Raw genomic sequence first — 17,323 nt, forward strand, 5'->3', positions numbered from 1 at the left:
ACTGAGCCACCCAGGCGCCCCCCTCTTGTGATTTTTTAAAAAAAAAATATATTTTTTTATTAGAGAGCTTGCAAGAGAGAGTACGAACAGGGGGAGGGGCAGAGGGAGAGGGAGAAGCAGACTCCCTGCTGAGCAGGGAGGCCCACGACCAACACAGGGATCATGACCTGAGCCACCCAGGCACCCCTAGAGATTTTATTTTTATTTTTTAAAAGATTTTATTTATTTATTCATGAGACACAGGGAGAGAGAGAGAGAGGCAGAGGCAGAGGGAGAAGCAGGCTCCCTGCCGAGCAGGGAGCCCGATGCGGGACTTGATCCCAGGACTCTGGGATCATGACCTGAGCCGAAAACAGACGCTTAACCATCTGAGCCACCCAGGCGCCCTAGAGATTTTATTTTTAAGTAATCTCTATACCCGACTTGGGGCTCCAACTCACAACCATGAGATCAAGAGTAGCATGCTCTACCAACTGAGCCAGATAGGTGCCCCAAGGGTCAACTGTATTTTAAAATATACATGAGGCTCCTGGGTGGCTCAGTTGGTTGAGCATCTGACTCTTGATTTTGGCTTGGGTCATGGTCTCAGGGTGGTGAGATCAAGCCATGAGTCAGGCTCCGTGTTGAGCGTGAAGCCTGCTTAGGAGTCTCTCTTCTTTTCCCTCTGCCCCTCCCCGCTTGCATTCTCTCTCTCTCTCTAAAAACAACAACAACAACAACAACAAATATACAATTCAGTGGCATTAAGTACATTCCTGATGTTGTACAACTATCACAACTGCCCAGTTCCCAAATGGAATCTATGATGATGGAGAAAGGGATTGAAGTGAAGCAGCCACAAGACCTCCCCAGGAAGTGGCTTTGGCGGTGACACCTGAAGTTTCCAGGGAGAGCCAGGTGCAGGTGTTGAGTTTGGGGGAAAAGAGAGAGGGCTGCTGGCAGGTGGGTGCTCAAAAGAAGCAGTGGGTAGGCCATGGCTGGCCTGGGTGCAGTCTGAGTGACTCTTACACCTTGTTTTATCCCTTGAGTTCTGTCTGCAAGGTCATAATATAGACAGTTTCCAGTGGTCCAGGACTGGGAAGGGTGAGATGCTGAAAGGGTGAGCAAGGAGCACAGAGGATGAGAATAGAAGGTGCCACTGACTACTTGGTCTCGCCTACTGAGGGTACAGAGCCAAGATGTACCCATGTCCTGCCATACACATCTGAGCAAGATTTCTGCCTTGGTCTTGCCCCCCTGGATGCCTACTCTCTCTCCACCTGTCCTGGGGTGCCCCCTTGTGCTTCTCTTAGTCTGCCTGAGCCTGGTTCCCAGTTGATTTCCTCCCCCCAATGTTGTCCTGGCAGTTCCGGAAGACTTGGTGCGGACATTTGGTGAATGGAACTGGCAGTGGCCTGGTACCTGGTAAGTAAGATGGTAGAGGGAATCTTCAAGGCCTACTGCTGGCACCTGGTTATACCCTGACTGTGTGGCTGCCATATACTGGGACAGAAAGTACTGGGCCCAGGAATAAGGAGGTACTGTTTAGAGAGAAAAGCATGAGCCACTGAAACCACAGGGTCAGTTGCTAGTCTATTGAAGGGCCCATAACCAGGGGCAATCTGGAGGACCCATCCCAACCTAGCTGTTGAGCAACCTCTAGGCTCCCTCCAGCTATCTCTGACACCCCTCACTTCACTGCTCTCTCAGTGCCTGGTCAGGCTCTCTGCAGTTGTTTACCCTGACCCACAGGCGTTTGGAGGTAGTCCTCTGGGAGAGTCCATTCCTACAGTCTTTACCATCACCTTCTTATTTTGACCCTAGTGTCTGGCCCAGAGGTTTGGGTAGGTATGTTAGTTCCTTTGCCCCCTTACCTATGATCTGGGGCACAGGGAGGGGTGGGGTTGTGGAAAATGCTCAGCAACTATCACTAATGGATGCCACACCTCACCCCATGCACTAGTCAACTTTCCTGCCCACTTACCAGAGAAAGGAAGCAAGGGTCTGAGGCCAGGGCCTTGGGGGAGCAGCATGAGGGGGCGGGCCACTCAACGGTGGGGCGTGGCCCCGCGGACCCGGTGGGTGGGTTGGGCGGGGAGAGGCCGGCCTCGACTCCGCGGGCGGGGCGGGCCCCCGGTTTTGGGGGCTGCGGCGGGGCTGGAACAAAGGCAGGCGCAGAGACAAAGCCCCACGGGCCCCCAGCCCCCTTCGGGAACAAAGGCCACACCCCGCCCAGTGGGGCCAGACGCGCCTCCACCGCCCCCACGCGTGGGCGCACGGCTCAGCCCACAGGTTTTATGTTTGGATCCAGAGACGCGGAGGAGTAGGGTCTTGGGGCCAGACTCGCCAGCCAGCATGCTCTAAGCATCCTCTCAAAAGCTGACCCGCCCCCCACTGTCCCCTTTAGCCTTGTCCTGAACTAGAGATCTCAGCACCAAGGAGCCCTGCAAAAGGGGCCAAGGCCCACCCCAAGGACCAGCTGCGAGGCACGCTACCCTCGGGCTTTCTTCGTGCCTAGTGTCCTCAGACGCGATCCCCTCCCAGAATCCGCTCCCACCTCAAACAGGATCAAACAGGAGCTGTCCGCCTCCGCCGTAGGCCCCGCTTCCCAGCCGGGACAGGCCTTCTCTCTCCGCCCACCCCCCCCACCGACCCTGCCCAGCCCCCAGGATTCTCGCCAGACTCTGCTTCCCTCTTAGGATTCCCACAAAAAGGCCGTTTCTCTCAGACAGGACGCCCCCACCGCTCACAGGCCTCGTTCTCCCCATCTGACAGAATTCTCCCCAGACATTCGGCTTCCTCCCTCAGACCGGACTCCCCCGCCCCCCGCCCAGATCCCGCCTCCAAGTGAAGCCGGATTCCTCTCTTCACGGATCTTGCTTCCTCCCTCAGATAGGATTCTCCCTACAGATTCTGCTTTCTTCTCCGACGGGATTCACGTCCCCCCCGCACCCCGCGCCCCGACCCTGCCTCCTTCCCTAGAATTGACCCACTCTTGAGGTTCATTCGGTTCGCCCACCCGGAAAAGCATCCAAGTCAGCGCCGCGGCTGCCTAAAAGATGGGAAGGGGTCGTTTTTGGGGCAGCAGGATTTGGTGCTCTGAAGCCCCTTGGAATTTATTTGCTTTAGGCAGGTTTCAGTGTTTGTCTTGTTAAACAATAAAACGGTTAAAACCCCAAAGTCAGCCACTTGGCTCACAAGGGGACGTCCTCCTGGGACGGGGACCCTGCGCCTCTCTCTCCGGACCCAGCGTCTCTCCCCGGCGCTGGCAGACGCCGTGCCCGGAGGCGTCTCCGGCCTTGGCCTAAGGGGCGGGGATTGAGGTGGTGGCCCGGACTGCCAACCCGCCTGCGCAGTACGGCGGCCAGGGGCTGGGGCCTGAGGGCTAGCGCGAGCTAGGAAAGGTGCGCGCGCCCCGCCCGCGTACAATGTTGCGGCGGTGATGTCAATAGCCCCGCCCCTGCCGCACAGGCGGCGCCGAGGCGGTGTCGGCGGAGGTAGGAAGACCCGGTTCAGGCGCGTGCGTACTCGCGGCCTCGCCCGGGGCGCTCGGCCCGGGCCCCGCCCCCGGGCGCAAGACGCCCAGCGCGCTTGCGCGGCGGCGTCGGCGCCAGTTATTTCTGTCCCGCCCCCCGGCCGCGGCTCTTTCTGCGAGCGGGCGCGCGGGCGAGCGGTTGTTCGCGTGGCGCGTGGTGCGGTGTCTGGGCGGCCTTTGAAGAGGAAGCGCGGTCGTCGTCGGCGGGAGGCTAGCAGGCGGCGGCCGGCCGGGCTTCGACAGCGCCCCCCGCGCAGCGGGCGGTAGCCCAGGCGGCGCGTGGCGGCGCTCGGCCTCGCGGCGGCGGCGGCGGCCCAGCCGTTGGCGGCGAGTGCGTCTGCGTCTGCGCCTGCGCGGCGGGCCCCGCGCCCCTCCTCCCCCCTGGGCGCCCCCGGCGGCGTGTGAATGGCGGCCTCGGCGGCGGCGGCTTCCGCGGCGGCGGCGGCGGCCGCCTCGGGCAGCCCGGGCCCGGGCGAGGGCTCTGCTGGCGGCGAAAAGCGCGCCGCCGCCTCGTCGGCCGCGGCCTCGGCCTCGGCCTCGGCCTCGTCGCCCGCGGGGGGCGGCGGCGAGGCGCTGGAGCTGCTGGAGCACTGCGGTGTGTGCCGGGAGCGCCTGCGCCCCGAGAGGGAGCCTCGCTTGTTACCTTGCCTGCATTCGGCTTGCAGTGCCTGCCTCGGGCCCCCGGCGCCCGCCGCCGCCAACAGCTCGGGGGATGGCGGCGCGGCGGGCGACGGCGCCGGTGAGTACGGTCGGGCCGGGGCGGCCCATCCCCCCACCCTTTGATCCCGACTCGGCGTGGGTATTGGGGGTCCGTTCCCAGCATGGCGATGGTGGGGGATCGCCTGAGCTTGACGGATAGGCAGCCGGATAGTGCGTGGCCGGATCGGGTATGGGCAGTGGGTTCTGGGCTGGGCGCTGAGATGGGGTGTCCGCTTCAAGTGCGATCAAAGCAGGGTTGGGGTTTCTGCTTCCTAATGAGAGGATCTGGCCCTTTTTGGGATGAAGGTTGGGCTCAGTCGGGGGATGGGTTATAGCTTGGAGGTGAACTTGCAACAGTTTTATTTTTTTTGTTTGTTTTTGGCAGTGGTGGACTGTCCGGTGTGCAAGCAGCAGTGCTTCTCCAAAGACATTGTGGAGAATTACTTTATGCGTGACAGTGGCAGCAAGGCTGCCACAGACTCGCAGGATGCAAATCAGGTACGTCCTGCCCCAGCAACCCCTGCGAGGCCTCGGGACAGGGTACTAGTTCCAGACTTTATTTTTCTCACACTACAAGGCTCTGGGCAGACTGTAGACACTAGGTAAAGGCTACACTTTGCTTCAGGTTATTTGGGGTGCAGATGTGGACCTGTCTGGCGGTTTTGTCTCTTCTTACTCTGCCTTTGCCCATCAGTGCTGCACTAGCTGTGAGGATAATGCCCCTGCCACCAGCTACTGTGTGGAGTGCTCTGAGCCGCTGTGTGAGACGTGTGTGGAGGCACACCAGCGGGTGAAGTACACCAAGGACCACACCGTGCGCTCCACTGGTATGCAAGGCAGAGGGGAGAGCCTTGGTTATCTGTCGTTTGTTCTCAGTTGTTCATGGTGCTAGTTACAAATGATGGATGGGTCCAGGGAAGCTTTTTTGGAGGGTACTACCTGAAGGGTCTGAGGGCAGAACTTAGAAATGGGGAGTCTGGGGCTCAGGTGTGTAGTCTCTGTGGGTCCAAGTGGGAGGGAAAAGGCCATAGGGTGGGGGTGCACTGAGGGTTCAGGCAAGACACCCCCCACACACACACAAAGACATACACACAGATGATAAGCCCCAGTAGTGGAGGGGTGGGCCTGGCCTGGCAACTTGGTTAAGGCTCTGTAGGAGAAAATGAGGCCTCTGGACCACTGTGTTGATAACTTGCAAGGGCCCTCAAGGCCATCACGGAGAGTGAGTCTTAGAAGTGTTTTAACTTCGGGTCATACGTGTTTTAAAGTTCAGCTCAGGTAGGTATTTGCAGACTTTTTTGTAAGTGCTGGTGGTGGCACAGAAAAGGGCTTGGGAGTTTTCTGAGTTTATCCTGGTTCTAGTTCTAGAAAACTCTATGAGTGTTCTTTTGGTAGTTAAACTGTTGCTTTTCAGTCCTAGAGGATAGTATTGGCAGGAAGATAAGGATGGAAGTGGTAGTTGTGGGGGCATGAGGAATCAGGAACAAAGGGCAGGGATTTGTAGGAGGTCCTGGGTTCAGGCACAGGGCAGGGTGCAGGAGGGGGGCGGTATTTGAGGACCCATGGTTTGGCTGATTTGCGTCTCAGTCATAGGTCTTGGGCTGGGACGGTGTAGCCAGGATGTACTTGGGATTGAGTAGGAAAGAGGGATGGATGGTCTCAAGCAGCTTTGTAACGGTGACAGGTTGGGGGCGGGGTGGTGGTATTGGTCTTTGGGCGGTATCACTGTAAGTACCAGAACTCTCCTTTCAGAGAGAGGGAACCTGATACCTTTATGAGGATTTTGGTCTGACATTTCACGTCTTCTATCCTCAGAAGGCTTTGCAAGGCCTGAATCTCTTGTAGGCCTTTGCGTGGTAAGAGGTCTGTGAACTTGTCTTATTCAAGAGAGGGGAGGTCACCAAGGCGTGGCTTCTGAAGAAGCTGTGCTTGAACAGTATTTCTAGTCCCTGATTTGCTTTCTGTCTGTGCCAGCGAGCAAACGTTCTTTGTGCTTGGATGCCGCAATAGCCAGAGTTCCCTTCTCTGCTGGACAGAACCTGCTGCGAGTGGAGGAGGAATCGAGCCCAGTGGGGGTTTTCAAGGTGGAGGAGCTCTTCTGAGTGTCCACCTGGGGAAGGTTCTAGTAGACAGAACAGCAAGTGGGAGGTCTCTGCCAAAGTCTTGAGACTTTGTTAATCAGGTCACAAGCTGATAGGAGGGAGTGGTTGTCTGGGTCAGGCTTGGGGCAGAGTATTTTGAAAGGAAGGATTTGGTCTTAAAGGCCTGTGCTTTTCCCTGGGCATTGCTGCAGGGCCCTTGAGTTTTCCTAGCAGACAGTCCAGGCTTGCAGGACAGGCAGGAAGTGAGGCCTCAAGTTCTGTTTACTACTTGAGGTGGAGATAGCTGAGGATGAGCTTCAGACTCACGGTTTCTATTCCCCAGGGCCAGCCAAGTCAAGGGATGGTGAGCGTACAGTGTACTGCAACGTGCACAAGCACGAGCCTCTCGTGCTGTTCTGCGAGAGCTGTGACACCCTCACCTGCCGGGACTGCCAGCTCAATGCCCATAAGGACCACCAGTGAGTACTGAGGATGCTGGTGGGTGCTGCCTGTTCGTTCTCATGTTCAGCACCCAGGCCCACTTTTGTCTGCTCTCAGATATCAGTTCCTGGAAGATGCAGTGAGGAACCAGCGCAAGCTCCTGGCCTCGCTGGTGAAACGCCTCGGGGACAAGCATGCAACGCTGCAGAAGAACACCAAGGAGGTTCGCAGCTCGTAAGTGTGGAAGCCAGGGCCATAGTTGGGGGCAGTCCTGGGGGAGCATGTTCCTGACCTGATTCACCCTGCGCCCCCCCTCCAGGATCCGCCAGGTGTCTGATGTACAGAAGCGTGTGCAGGTGGATGTTAAGATGGCCATCTTGCAGATCATGAAGGAACTGAACAAGCGGGGACGTGTGCTGGTCAACGATGCCCAGGTACACCCTGTTTGGGTGGGGAAGGGATTCTGGGTCCCATCTGCTGGCTGCAGACCCCATCTATGGTGGGAGGGTCTTGGGCACTGGCATCCTCTGCTGGCTATTGATGCCATCCTTGGTGTCTGCTTTCCTTCATTGCTTTCTCCGCTCTACCTGCAGAAGGTGACTGAAGGGCAGCAGGAGCGCCTGGAGCGACAACACTGGACCATGACCAAGATCCAGAAGCACCAGGAACATATCCTGCGCTTTGCCTCATGGGCTCTGGAGAGTGACAACAACACGGCCCTGCTGCTCTCCAAGAAGCTGGTGTGTGCTGGTGGGCACCCAGGTGGTGGGTTCCAGGCAGGTGCTGCTCAGCACCCTGCAGCCTTGTTTGTTTTCTGTGTGTTCATGTACTACTCCATCTCCAGATCTACTTCCAGCTGCATCGGGCCCTCAAGATGATTGTGGACCCTGTGGAGCCACATGGCGAGATGAAGTTCCAGTGGGACCTCAATGCCTGGACCAAGAGTGCAGAGGCTTTTGGTGTGTCCTTTTTTTATCCTGCTGCATATTGCTACTATTCCAGACCTTGGGTCATCTCCTGCTGATTTTACTTCGTTTTTGTAGGCAAGATCGTGGCAGAGCGTCCTGGCACCAACTCAACAGGCCCTACGTCCATGGCCCCTCCTCGGGCTCCAGGGCCCTTGAGCAAGCAGGGCTCTGGCAGCAGCCAGGTGAGCGGGGGGCGGGGGAACCCTGGTAGGGAGCGGGGGCGGGGCACGGGGTCCTATGGGACACCTGCCCACTGAGGACCACCTACTTTGCCCACAGCCCATGGAGGTGCAGGAAGGCTATGGCTTTGGCTCAGGTGAGTGCCTTGTAGGTGGGAGAGCTTCAGTGCTCTAGGTTTATCCCTAACTTGCTGTCTCTTTTTACGTTTTCTGAGCAGACGATCCTTATTCGAGTGCAGAGCCCCATGTGTCAGGCGTGAAGCGGTGAGTTTGGCTATCCTTTAGTGGAGCCAGGTGGGATTAGGGATGGGTGTGCTGACCCTGTGCTGCACCTGCACCCACAGGTCCCGCTCAGGTGAGGGCGAGGTGAGTGGCCTCATGCGCAAGGTGCCACGGGTGAGCCTCGAGCGCTTGGACCTGGATCTCACGGCTGATAGTCAGCCACCAGTTTTCAAGGTCTTCCCAGGCAGCACCACTGAGGATTATAATCTCATCGTCATTGAGCGTGGTGCTGCAGCTGCTGCAGCTGGACAGCCTGGGACTGCTCCGCCTGGGGCCCCTGGGGCCCCGCCTCTGCCTGGTATGGCCATAGTCAAGGTGAGCCTGCCTCAGGTGATCGTGAGTGGGAGACGGAACACCCAGATCTGCACCCTGCTGAGCGCCTTATTACCTTGTTACGTCCTTGCAGGAAGAAGAGACAGAGGCTGCCATCGGAGCCCCGCCTGCTGCCACTGAGGGCCCTGAGACCAAGCCTGTGCTGATGGCCCTGGCGGAGGGTCCTGGTGCTGAGGGCCCACGCCTGGCCTCACCCAGTGGCAGCACCAGTTCAGGGCTGGAGGTGGTGGCTCCAGAGGGCAGTTCAGCCCCAGCAGGTGGCCCGGGTGCCCTGGATGACAGTGCCACCATCTGCCGTGTCTGCCAGAAGCCGGGCGATCTGGTCATGTGCAACCAGTGCGAGTTCTGCTTCCACCTGGACTGCCACCTGCCTGCCCTGCAGGACGTGCCAGGGTGCGAGGCTTGTGTGGGGTCTGTGCAGGGTGGAGGGCTGGGCCAGGTCCTTTGCAGCTCCTCATTCTCCTTCCATCCAGGGAGGAGTGGAGTTGCTCTCTTTGCCATGTGCTACCCGATCTGAAAGAGGAGGATGGCAGCCTGAGCCTGGATGGTGGTGATAGCGCCGGTGTGGTGGCCAAGCTCTCGCCAGCCAACCAGCAGGTGAGGGGGGGGCCCTCCCTGAGGAGTTTGCTCAGCAGCCTTCCCCTCCCTTTGTGGCTCTGATGTCCCCTGTCCTGTCCGTAGAAGTGTGAGCGTGTTTTGCTGGCCCTGTTCTGTCATGAGCCCTGCCGGCCCCTGCACCAGCTGGCTACTGACTCCACTTTCTCCCTGGTGAGTCTTGGGACTTAAAGGGAGGGTATGGGGAGAGAGTGCCTGGCCTCATCTTCAGCTTGTGGCTTTTGTCTGCAGGATCAGCCAGGCGGCACCCTGGACCTAACCCTGATCCGTGCCCGTCTCCAGGAGAAGCTGTCACCCCCCTATAGTTCCCCCCAGGAGTTTGCCCAGGATGTGGGCCGCATGTTTAAGCAGTTCAACAAGCTGACAGAGGTGAGCTTGGGGAGAATGGGGTTGGGGGCAGGGCGAGGGGAGGTGGGAGGAGGGAGAGCTAGGACCCAGCCACTGCTATCTGCCCGGCTTAGGACAAGGCAGACGTGCAGTCCATCATCGGTCTGCAGCGCTTCTTTGAGACTCGCATGAACGAGGCCTTTGGTGACACCAAGTTCTCAGCTGTGCTGGTGGAGCCCCCGCCGCTGAGCCTGCCTGGTGCTGGCCTGAGTGCCCAGGAGCTATCCAGTGGTCCTGGTGATGGCCCTTGAGTCTGTGGCCTCTCAGGCCAACCCGGCCTGACTTTGTTTTCTGTCCTGTCAAATCCCCCCCACCCCCCCAACCTCCCCCTCTGGTGGCCTGGCTCCTACTTCTTGGTGGCCCCATCCCCCAGTCCCTCACGATATGGTTTTTACTTATGTGGATTTAATAAAAACTTCACCAGTTCCTCAGGCCTTTTTTGGGGCTGCGGCGGGGGCGGGGGGGGGGGGCAGTTGTCCTGGGGCCTGGTCTCTGCAATTCCCTCACCGTGCCCTGGTGGATGGAGTAGGCGTGGGGCACTCGTCTTCAGCCATTTTCGTGTCCAGGGAGTAGGGAAGAGGAGAGCATCCCTCCTGGCCCTTCCAATGTAGAGAGTGCCTCAGATGGATGGGAGGGTCACATGGTGCACATGCTGGCTGGAGGGTTTTGGGTGCCCCTGTAGGTGGTAATGCCCGGGCTGCTCTGGGCAGGCAGGGTGTAGCCCCAGATACATATGCTGCATGGTGGCCATTCTTCCTGAGTACTTTCTGGACTTGGGTGTAACCATTTCTCATAATCAGATGGCACCACAGTGGGCTGGGTGGGCTGAGGATCCCTGGCAGATGAGCCCAGACTTAAGGGTATCTGGGAAGCCCGTGGTCTTGGAGGTGATAGGCACTAGAGGCCAAGGCACTGAGCCAAGGCACTGGAGGCTTTGGGAAGGGTGCTGAAGCAGAGCACACAGATGACCTTAAGCTCCCAAACCCTGAACGTCCTGGAGAGACAACCTGTCAACTCCTGCCACAAACTGGGAAGCAATCCAGCCTTCCTTATCCTACATCCCAGTGGATCTGGCACTCGGTCTTCTGCCATGCATGTCAGTTGCCCTTTTACCAAGCCCTGTATGTGACCTGTGCCAAGGGACCCCAACCTGGCCCACATCAGGCCAGTCAACACAGGCCTAGGAACCATTGTCCAATCGTTTATTACAGAAGAAGTACAGTGAAACTGCTGGGCATCCACTGCCCACCTCCCACCCAGGGTGGTATAGGGCAATCAGTCCCTCCGCAGATTCTTGAGCCGCTCCTCCAGGTCTGCGTCTGCATCTACTAGGGCTGAAGCTGCTGCCTCTGCTTTCTTCCCACTGGCAGCCACACTGAGTGAGCCTCCGGTGGAGGGGAGGTCTACAGAGGGGGGGGGTTAGGAGAGTTCCTGTAGAAAGGAATAATGCTGGGAGCAGGGGGGTCAGGGGTTGTTTCTGGACTGTTTGGTGGGACAGGGCCCAAAGTTTGGTGCACTTACTTGACAGCTCGTCTGTCAGGCTCAATCCCAGCTCATCCAGGACCTGGGACACAACAGCGTCACTTGGGAAGAGAGAAGACCTTTGTGAGGGCCAGGCATGTGCATCCATCCCCATCCTCCCCAAACCTGGTGTCCCCTAACCTTTCTTCTTCATCTTCCTCATCACCCATGGCATCATCAATGGCATCGTTCATCATCTCCTCCTTCATGTCCATGATCTCGGCCTGCCGCTCAAATTCCATCATGATCTTCTGGATCTGAGGCAACTTCAGCTGCAAGTGGGGTGTGGGGAGGGTTAGTTGGGGGTTAGTTGGGGGGGAGGGTGGGGGAATAGGAGAGGCGCACCTGTCTGTTCATGGTGCCCATGGCTTTGGTGACCCCTTTCATAGCCTGCGCCATCGAGTTGTTAGACTTCAGTGTCTGGATCTTCAGGGACACAGCCTGGATGTTGGCCCGCATCAACACAAATTTGCGCACATAACGCCGAGTGCGCACCAGGTCTTTTGCCATGATACGCACAGCATCCTGAGAAGTGGACAAACGTGACAGGGAGTGGGCCAAGGGAACATGCTTGCTCCCATTGCACCATTCCAGCTGATGCTTTCAGAGATTTACATGTGGTCACTGCCCCCTCCCTCCTCCCAACCTCATCCTCATGCGTCTTGGGTCACCACTCCACCGGTTCCTTTGTATACTTACCTCTCACCCCCATAGACTCTGGAAGGAAGGCTGGGCTTACTCTATATAGGGACCCTTTTCCCTCCATATCTAAAGTCACACTCCCTTGATTTACAGTACCTATTCCTGAATTTCTATCCTGGCTGAAAAGTTTCTTTCCTTCCATCTCACAAAGGCTCATACCTCAAGCACTTTATCCCAAATATAAATCTATCCATAGCTCAGCTTTCGACTTCCCTGAACGTCCTCCTTGCCTTGCCTATCCTGGGAAACGGAACCTCTTCAACTCAGCTGCTCAGGTTCAAACTGTCACCTGTCACAGGCTCTGCTCCCTACTGGTTCAGACTGTCTCCATTTCTTTTACTGATCTTCTTGCATTAAATCCTTTGACTCAGCTCCCACTGTAGCCCATGATTTCAACTGGTGTGGCCTACTGTCTACCCTGAGCTCACCTATCACTCCCTCATGGAACATTTGCTGCCTCATCTGTTTGACATGTTGTGGTTGCTTGGATCGTCACAGGCTCATCCTCTTCATTACTCAAGGTTTGTGGCTCTGATATCACCTGGGAGACAGCCTTTCTGGATACCCAAAATAGGGAAGCCCCGCTCACCCTTAATTTCTCTCAGAGCACCTGTTGGTGTCCTGTCACGCTCCACCGTTCTAGCAGTGCCTGACCAAACCACAGCACCTAACCCTGTGTCCCAGCCTGCGCCCAACTGAGCTCACCATCTGGCCCTGCTTGGCCATCTTCTTGATGTCTGCGATGACTTTCTTCTCCTGGGTCTCTAGCTTCTGTCGCTCACGGTCCAACTCTCGCATGGCACGGTTCAGGGCTCGCTGGTTCTGCCTCAGCAACTCCTCTGGTGTCTTCCGGCGCCCAAACAACAAATCCATGGTAGCAGGAGCCCACCAGTGGGCCTGTGACAAGTGTGAAGCCTAGGTGCAAAGTGGTGTGGGCCCCAGAAAAAGGGCAAGAAGCAGAGCCAGAGTCACAATGTGTATGGGAGTGGGTAGTTGCGGGGGCTTGCAAAATGCAGAGGGGTAAGCAGGGAGAGGAAGCATTAATGGAAGGCCAAAACCTAGCCTGGAACACTGAAGGAGCCCCATGGGTACAAGTGGGGTCAGCAAGATCTGAAAGTCATCCACAACATACCCACCCCAGCCCTTCATCACAGTGCCCCAAAGGAGGTTCAAGGCTTCAGCCTCTCTCCAGACCATAGTGAGGCCCCGGAGTCTGATGGACTGAGAAGGGAAGTGGTTGTGTGAAGATGCACTGGGGCATGTGGACCCTGAGCGCCAAGGACAGGGCAACTGTGGGGTCCTGCGTACCAAGAACAAAGTGGATATAGGGGTTCTGAAGCTGACAACCTACGAATTAGCATTCGGACTGGCGGGGGGGGCGGGGGCCTGAACGGGGAGGGAACCTGGGTGCGAACAATATGGTTGTGAGGAGTTGGGGCACCCGGCACACTGAGGACATGATGGATGCTGGGGAGCTCTGAGGATCTGGAAAAAACGGGTCCGTGGGGACCCCTGTACACCCGGAACGGGATGATGGCCGATGGGGCGCCTTGTTCAGGACGACCTGGGGGGCGTTGGGAGGCCCGCACACCGAGAACAAGGTGGTTCGATGATGGGGCTACGGTCCCGTGGACGGGCGAGGCAGTCGACACCCCGGCGAAGAGACCCTCGTATGCCGTCGCCCACGCACCCACCCGGGACCCGCGGCCCAGCAGGGACCACTCACCGAAGCTGGGACGGGAATCCGCTTCCGCTTCCGGGTTACGCTCCTCTCACTCGGCTCTCAGGCGCACCCACTAACGATAGCTCCTCGGTTCTTTCTGCCGTCGCCGCCGTTTCCGGAAGAAATGGTCTGACGTCACACGCCCCACCGGCACCCGGAACGATGGGCGGGGACAAGAGCGCGCGTGCGCGAGCAGGCCGGCATCCAGGCGCATGCGCACAAGCTTTCGTCTCTCTGGGGCCTGCCTGAAGGTGTTCCATAGGTTCCAGCCCAGCCAGGCCTGGATTCCCAGTCCCCGTTGGGTTGGTGCATCTTCGGGCGCTTTGCGCCCGGCCACCCCAGAGGTCCCGGATCCCACCACCGCACCCACTAGAGGGCCCAGCTCATCCGACAGACCCCGACGTTTCCCTCATGTTTCTGGATCTCAGGCACCTGGTAGCACCAGGGAGCGTTCTTGGTGGATCCAGTCATGGCAGGAGGGGGCAGAGCTGGAGATGGCACGGACTTTCCTCTATACTGGCTTATGAAGCAGGAAGTGAGTGGTTACTGGTCCTGCCCCTCGATGGTCGCATATTGGGATTCATCCCACCCAGCCTGAGGCTTGGGGTGTTGTCCCCCCTATTGCCCCCCAGGGCTGTTTCAGGCACTGGGTAGCCTCCTGAAGGGTGCCCCAGTGCCATCTCTAACCAGTTACACATCTCCCGCCACTCCTGCTGCAAGAGCTCTGGTGGACATCACCTGCCCCTCCCACCCCCACAGAAGGAAGAGGCGGAGGCCATGCGGTAACATTCCCCTTTAATAGCCTGGTGGGACCTCCAGTGGTGGAGGGGTGGGGTGCCCGAGCCCCAGCCACCCAGTCCCCTTGGCCACCCACCCCAGAGCCCAGAGTGGGGGGCTGGACAGCACCCAGCTGGGGGCTAAACAAGCCAATTCATTTCCCATTGCTGAGCGGGTCGGGGGAGGCAGCGCCGACCTTAATCACATGGTGGTTAAAAAAAAAAATAATAACTAGGAGCGGGTGGCAGGGAGGGGAGGCAAGGCCAGGGCATGGGGTTCCCCCACCGGCCACCCCATGCCCCCCACCTGTGGCCCCCAATAAATATTTGCAGGGGACGCCGGGGCTGGTGGCCCTGGCAGGGGTGGGTGTGCGCCAACCCTATTTCAGGCAGCGCTCGAAGTAGGTGGAGCCGATATAGCCACCCCGCATGGAGCGCTGCACATTCTGCTCAAACAGCCGCCGGTTGTTCTGCAGGACCTCGGCGGCCTCCTTGTTCAGTGGGTCTTCGGGGTTGGGCTCCTGTGGCCGGTATGGGTAGGGGTCAACAGGCCCTAAGAGCAGAGAGGGCCAACCTTCCCCAGCCTCTTCCACCCACCCCTACTCACCAAGAAGAGATACTGCAGGCCATAAATTATGGAGTTTATCGTAAGGACTGGCTTCCAGTCCTCTCTGTGGACAGAGAATCAGGGTCAGGGGCTGGTGAGTGGATGGCCAACACAGAGCCTGCTGGGACTAAACGGGTCAGGCCCAGGACACAGGACAGTGCAGATGTGAGAGGCTAGGGGGAGGGCACACAGCGGGACAGGCCAGGGAGAAAGCTAAGGTCAAGACTTGAGGAAGAAAATGTGGAGATGAAGAGATAGAAAACCGCAGACCACAAGAGGGAGGGAAGGGACAGAGTCCTGTGCAATCTAAAGTCAGGGCCCTCACCTGAGGATGTTGAGGCAGACGTTGCCCTCGAGGTCAATGTTGGGGTGATAGACCATCGTCTCACACTTCACCTTGGGGGGGTCATGTGGGTAACCCTGGCCCACCTGGCTCCAAGAAGAGAGAGAAGATAGATAGGTGCCTTAGCAGTGCCTGGCTGGGGTGGGCCTCAGCTGTTGCCTCTATCCCTGCCCACCCGGGACTCACCTTAAAACTGAACACAAACTTCCCACTCTTGTAGAAGCCCTGCGAGGGGAAAGAGAAAAAGTCTTAGGGCACCATCCTGCAGGGCCTGGCAGGTAAACCAGGTCTCCCAACTCAAGGTATTCCCCCCACCGCCCCATACCTGGGAGTCCAACTGAGCCCCTACCTCATCAGGACAGATAACCAGCTTGAAGTTGAGGAGATCGTCTGGATCTGAAAAGCTGATGTCACACGTCTTGGGCAGGTTCAGCTCGTTTATGTCTGGGTTTGCAAAGCAGAGAAGGGGAACAAAGAGAGGGCAAGGGAGAGAGGAGGGCACTCAGAGCAGGTGCAAGTGCCAGCAGAGCACCCATGGCCTCCTCCAGGACCCTCAGGGCTCTGTCCTGGCTGTGCCCCACAGCCCCAACCCTCTCCCTGCTCTTTCTGCTTCCTAGTCTCCAGGCAGGCTCTTCTAGATCCACAGCACGCTTCAAACATGCATTTTCAACTGTGGCTATGCTCTATCTCCTGGCCCAGGGTAAGTTTCAACTCCTGTGAATCCAGAGCCTCAAGTCTCAGCACCCAACAGCTGGGTGCCCCCAACCCAGCTCCCAAATTCCCCCACCCCTGTGTGGCCTCCAAGAGCCTCCAACTACCCCAAACACCAGGATCTCCAGCCAAGAACTCCATTTTCTAGTGGACACTGCTGCTACCGCCCGTCCACCCAAACTCAAGGACCCTGCCCCCCATCATCCCCTCACCAATCCCATCTCCACCGTCCCTCCTCTTCTCTGCTTGTCATCCTAAATTCAGGGACCCATCCGACCCTCAGACATGTGAGTTCCCATTCCTGTACCCCTCTAAGCAGCCTGTAAGATTCCCAGCACCTCCAAGATGATAATCTAAATTCAACCCTACTCCCATCTCCAATCCCTGGCACACACTGTTCTTCCTTCCTCCACGTGTCACCCCAAACCCCAAATTGCCATGTGACCCCCGGACCCTCAAATCGCAGTGCCCCAAACTTACTTCACTGCATCTCACTTTCAGATTCCCAATGACCCCAAGATACTTCACTAAATCCTCTCCGACTCCTATCCCCAATCCTTGGCCCACCACCTACCTAATCTCCTCTGCCTATTACCCATGTTCCAATCTGACCCCCATGCTCTGTGGAGTCTCCAGCTTCCTACTCGCCCTTCATTGCCTGACTCTCTGATTCTCGGTCCCTAATGCAAGACGCCTGGCTTTCCGTATCCTAAGTGCCCCATACTCGGCCCCCTATCTTTGACCCCCCGGTGACTGCATTACTCCTGATCCCCCATCACCAACACCCAGGCCCTAACCTCCGACCCCACATCTGCGGCCACATCTCTGACATCTCTGACCCCCGGTGACTGCATTATCCCACTCCTGACTCTTACATCACCCCACCCCAAGCGCTGACCTCCGACCCCCACCCCCATCCTCCGACCCCCTACCCTTCTGGATCCGCAGCTGCGCAGCCGACGCCTTCTTGCTGCTGCCCTTGGTGCCGCCCGCCGACTCCTCCTCCTTCTTCTGCTGCTTCAGCGAGAACAGCTTGATCATCCTGCCGCCGCCGCCGCTGCCGCCGCTGCGGGGCCCGGGACCCCGGCCACCCGGCCCCCTGCCGCCGCCCGCGCCGCCTCCGCCACTCGAACCCGCCTTCGCGGCCTCCTCCGCTGCTGCTGCCTCCCGCCCGGCCTGCCGCGCCGCTCCGCGCCCACCGCGCGGCCCGCGTCGGCTCCCGTAGTCCGGCTCCGGCCTGGCCCGGCGCCTCGGGCTCGCTCGGCGGTGCTCGGGCCGACTCGGCTCTTCTCGGGTCCACTCGGCCCCGCCCCCACCCGGCCGCTCCCTCCTCCCCCTCGCCCGCTTAGGTCCCCTCAGGCTCAGCTGCGGCCGCGCCGCTTGTCTGTTCACTCGCTCCCACCGCGAGGGGGTGCGGCTCGAGGGGAAGGAGGAGGCGGCG

The 17,323-nt window shown here is 58.5% G+C and overlaps 3 protein-coding genes across 3 annotated transcripts; 1 reads left to right on the plus strand and 2 right to left on the minus strand.

Moving 5' to 3' along the window:
• Positions 1-3,627: 3,627 nt before the first annotated feature.
• Positions 3,628-9,925, plus strand: TRIM28 (tripartite motif containing 28). Its single transcript, XM_081807733.1, has 17 exons — positions 3,628-4,253; positions 4,599-4,711; positions 4,908-5,040; positions 6,638-6,773; positions 6,853-6,969; positions 7,055-7,169; positions 7,329-7,475; positions 7,580-7,694; positions 7,779-7,885; positions 7,983-8,019; positions 8,101-8,146; positions 8,227-8,479; positions 8,571-8,890; positions 8,971-9,094; positions 9,179-9,265; positions 9,344-9,481; positions 9,574-9,925. Exons 1-17 carry the CDS (start codon positions 3,920-3,922, stop codon positions 9,748-9,750), a joined length of 2,499 nt encoding a protein of 832 aa, XP_081663859.1. The 5' UTR covers positions 3,628-3,919; the 3' UTR covers positions 9,751-9,925.
• A 762-nt stretch (positions 9,926-10,687) lies between these two features.
• On the minus strand, positions 10,688-13,605 carry CHMP2A (charged multivesicular body protein 2A). Its single transcript, XM_006747776.3, has 6 exons — positions 13,449-13,605; positions 12,428-12,637; positions 11,366-11,545; positions 11,162-11,292; positions 11,021-11,082; positions 10,688-10,902 (listed from the first exon to the last, which is right to left on the minus strand). The coding sequence occupies exons 2-6, from the start codon at positions 12,593-12,595 to the stop codon at positions 10,775-10,777; spliced, it is 669 nt and encodes a 222-aa protein (XP_006747839.1). The 5' UTR covers positions 12,596-12,637; positions 13,449-13,605; the 3' UTR covers positions 10,688-10,774.
• Positions 13,606-14,223: 618 nt separating this feature from the next.
• On the minus strand, positions 14,224-17,078 carry UBE2M (ubiquitin conjugating enzyme E2 M). Its single transcript, XM_006747778.3, has 6 exons — positions 16,815-17,078; positions 15,521-15,615; positions 15,358-15,396; positions 15,154-15,257; positions 14,829-14,892; positions 14,224-14,742 (listed from the first exon to the last, which is right to left on the minus strand). Exons 1-6 carry the CDS (start codon positions 16,921-16,923, stop codon positions 14,602-14,604), a joined length of 552 nt encoding a protein of 183 aa, XP_006747841.1. The 5' UTR covers positions 16,924-17,078; the 3' UTR covers positions 14,224-14,601.
• Positions 17,079-17,323: the final 245 nt, after the last annotated feature.

This window comes from Leptonychotes weddellii, chromosome 16 (assembly GCF_054177405.1).
Source record: "Leptonychotes weddellii isolate Sample4059 chromosome 16, ASM5417740v2, whole genome shotgun sequence".
Classification (NCBI taxonomy): domain Eukaryota; kingdom Metazoa; phylum Chordata; class Mammalia; order Carnivora; family Phocidae; genus Leptonychotes; species Leptonychotes weddellii.

Coding starts and splice junctions, on each gene's coding strand:
- CHMP2A (XM_006747776.3), bottom strand. CDS start 12,595: ATGGATTTGTTGTTTGGGCGCCGGAAGACACCAGAGGAGTTGCTGAGG. Junction 11,546..12,427: donor TGGCCAAGCAGGGCCAGATG/GTGAGCTCAGTT, acceptor TCCACTTCTCAG/GATGCTGTGCGTATCATGGC. Junction 10,903..11,020: donor CCTGACAGACGAGCTGTCAA/GTAAGTGCACCA, acceptor CCCCCTCTGTAG/ACCTCCCCTCCACCGGAGGC.
- TRIM28 (XM_081807733.1), top strand. CDS start 3,920: ATGGCGGCCTCGGCGGCGGCGGCTTCCGCGGCGGCGGCGGCGGCCGCC. Junction 8,891..8,970: donor GCCCTGCAGGACGTGCCAGG/GTGCGAGGCTTG, acceptor CCTTCCATCCAG/GGAGGAGTGGAGTTGCTCTC. Junction 9,482..9,573: donor AGTTCAACAAGCTGACAGAG/GTGAGCTTGGGG, acceptor TGCCCGGCTTAG/GACAAGGCAGACGTGCAGTC.
- UBE2M (XM_006747778.3), bottom strand. CDS start 16,923: ATGATCAAGCTGTTCTCGCTGAAGCAGCAGAAGAAGGAGGAGGAGTCG. Junction 15,616..16,814: donor GCAGCTGCGGATCCAGAAGG/GTAGGGGGTCGG, acceptor TTGCAAACCCAG/ACATAAACGAGCTGAACCTG. Junction 15,258..15,357: donor AGTTTGTGTTCAGTTTTAAG/GTGAGTCCCGGG, acceptor TCTTGGAGCCAG/GTGGGCCAGGGTTACCCACA.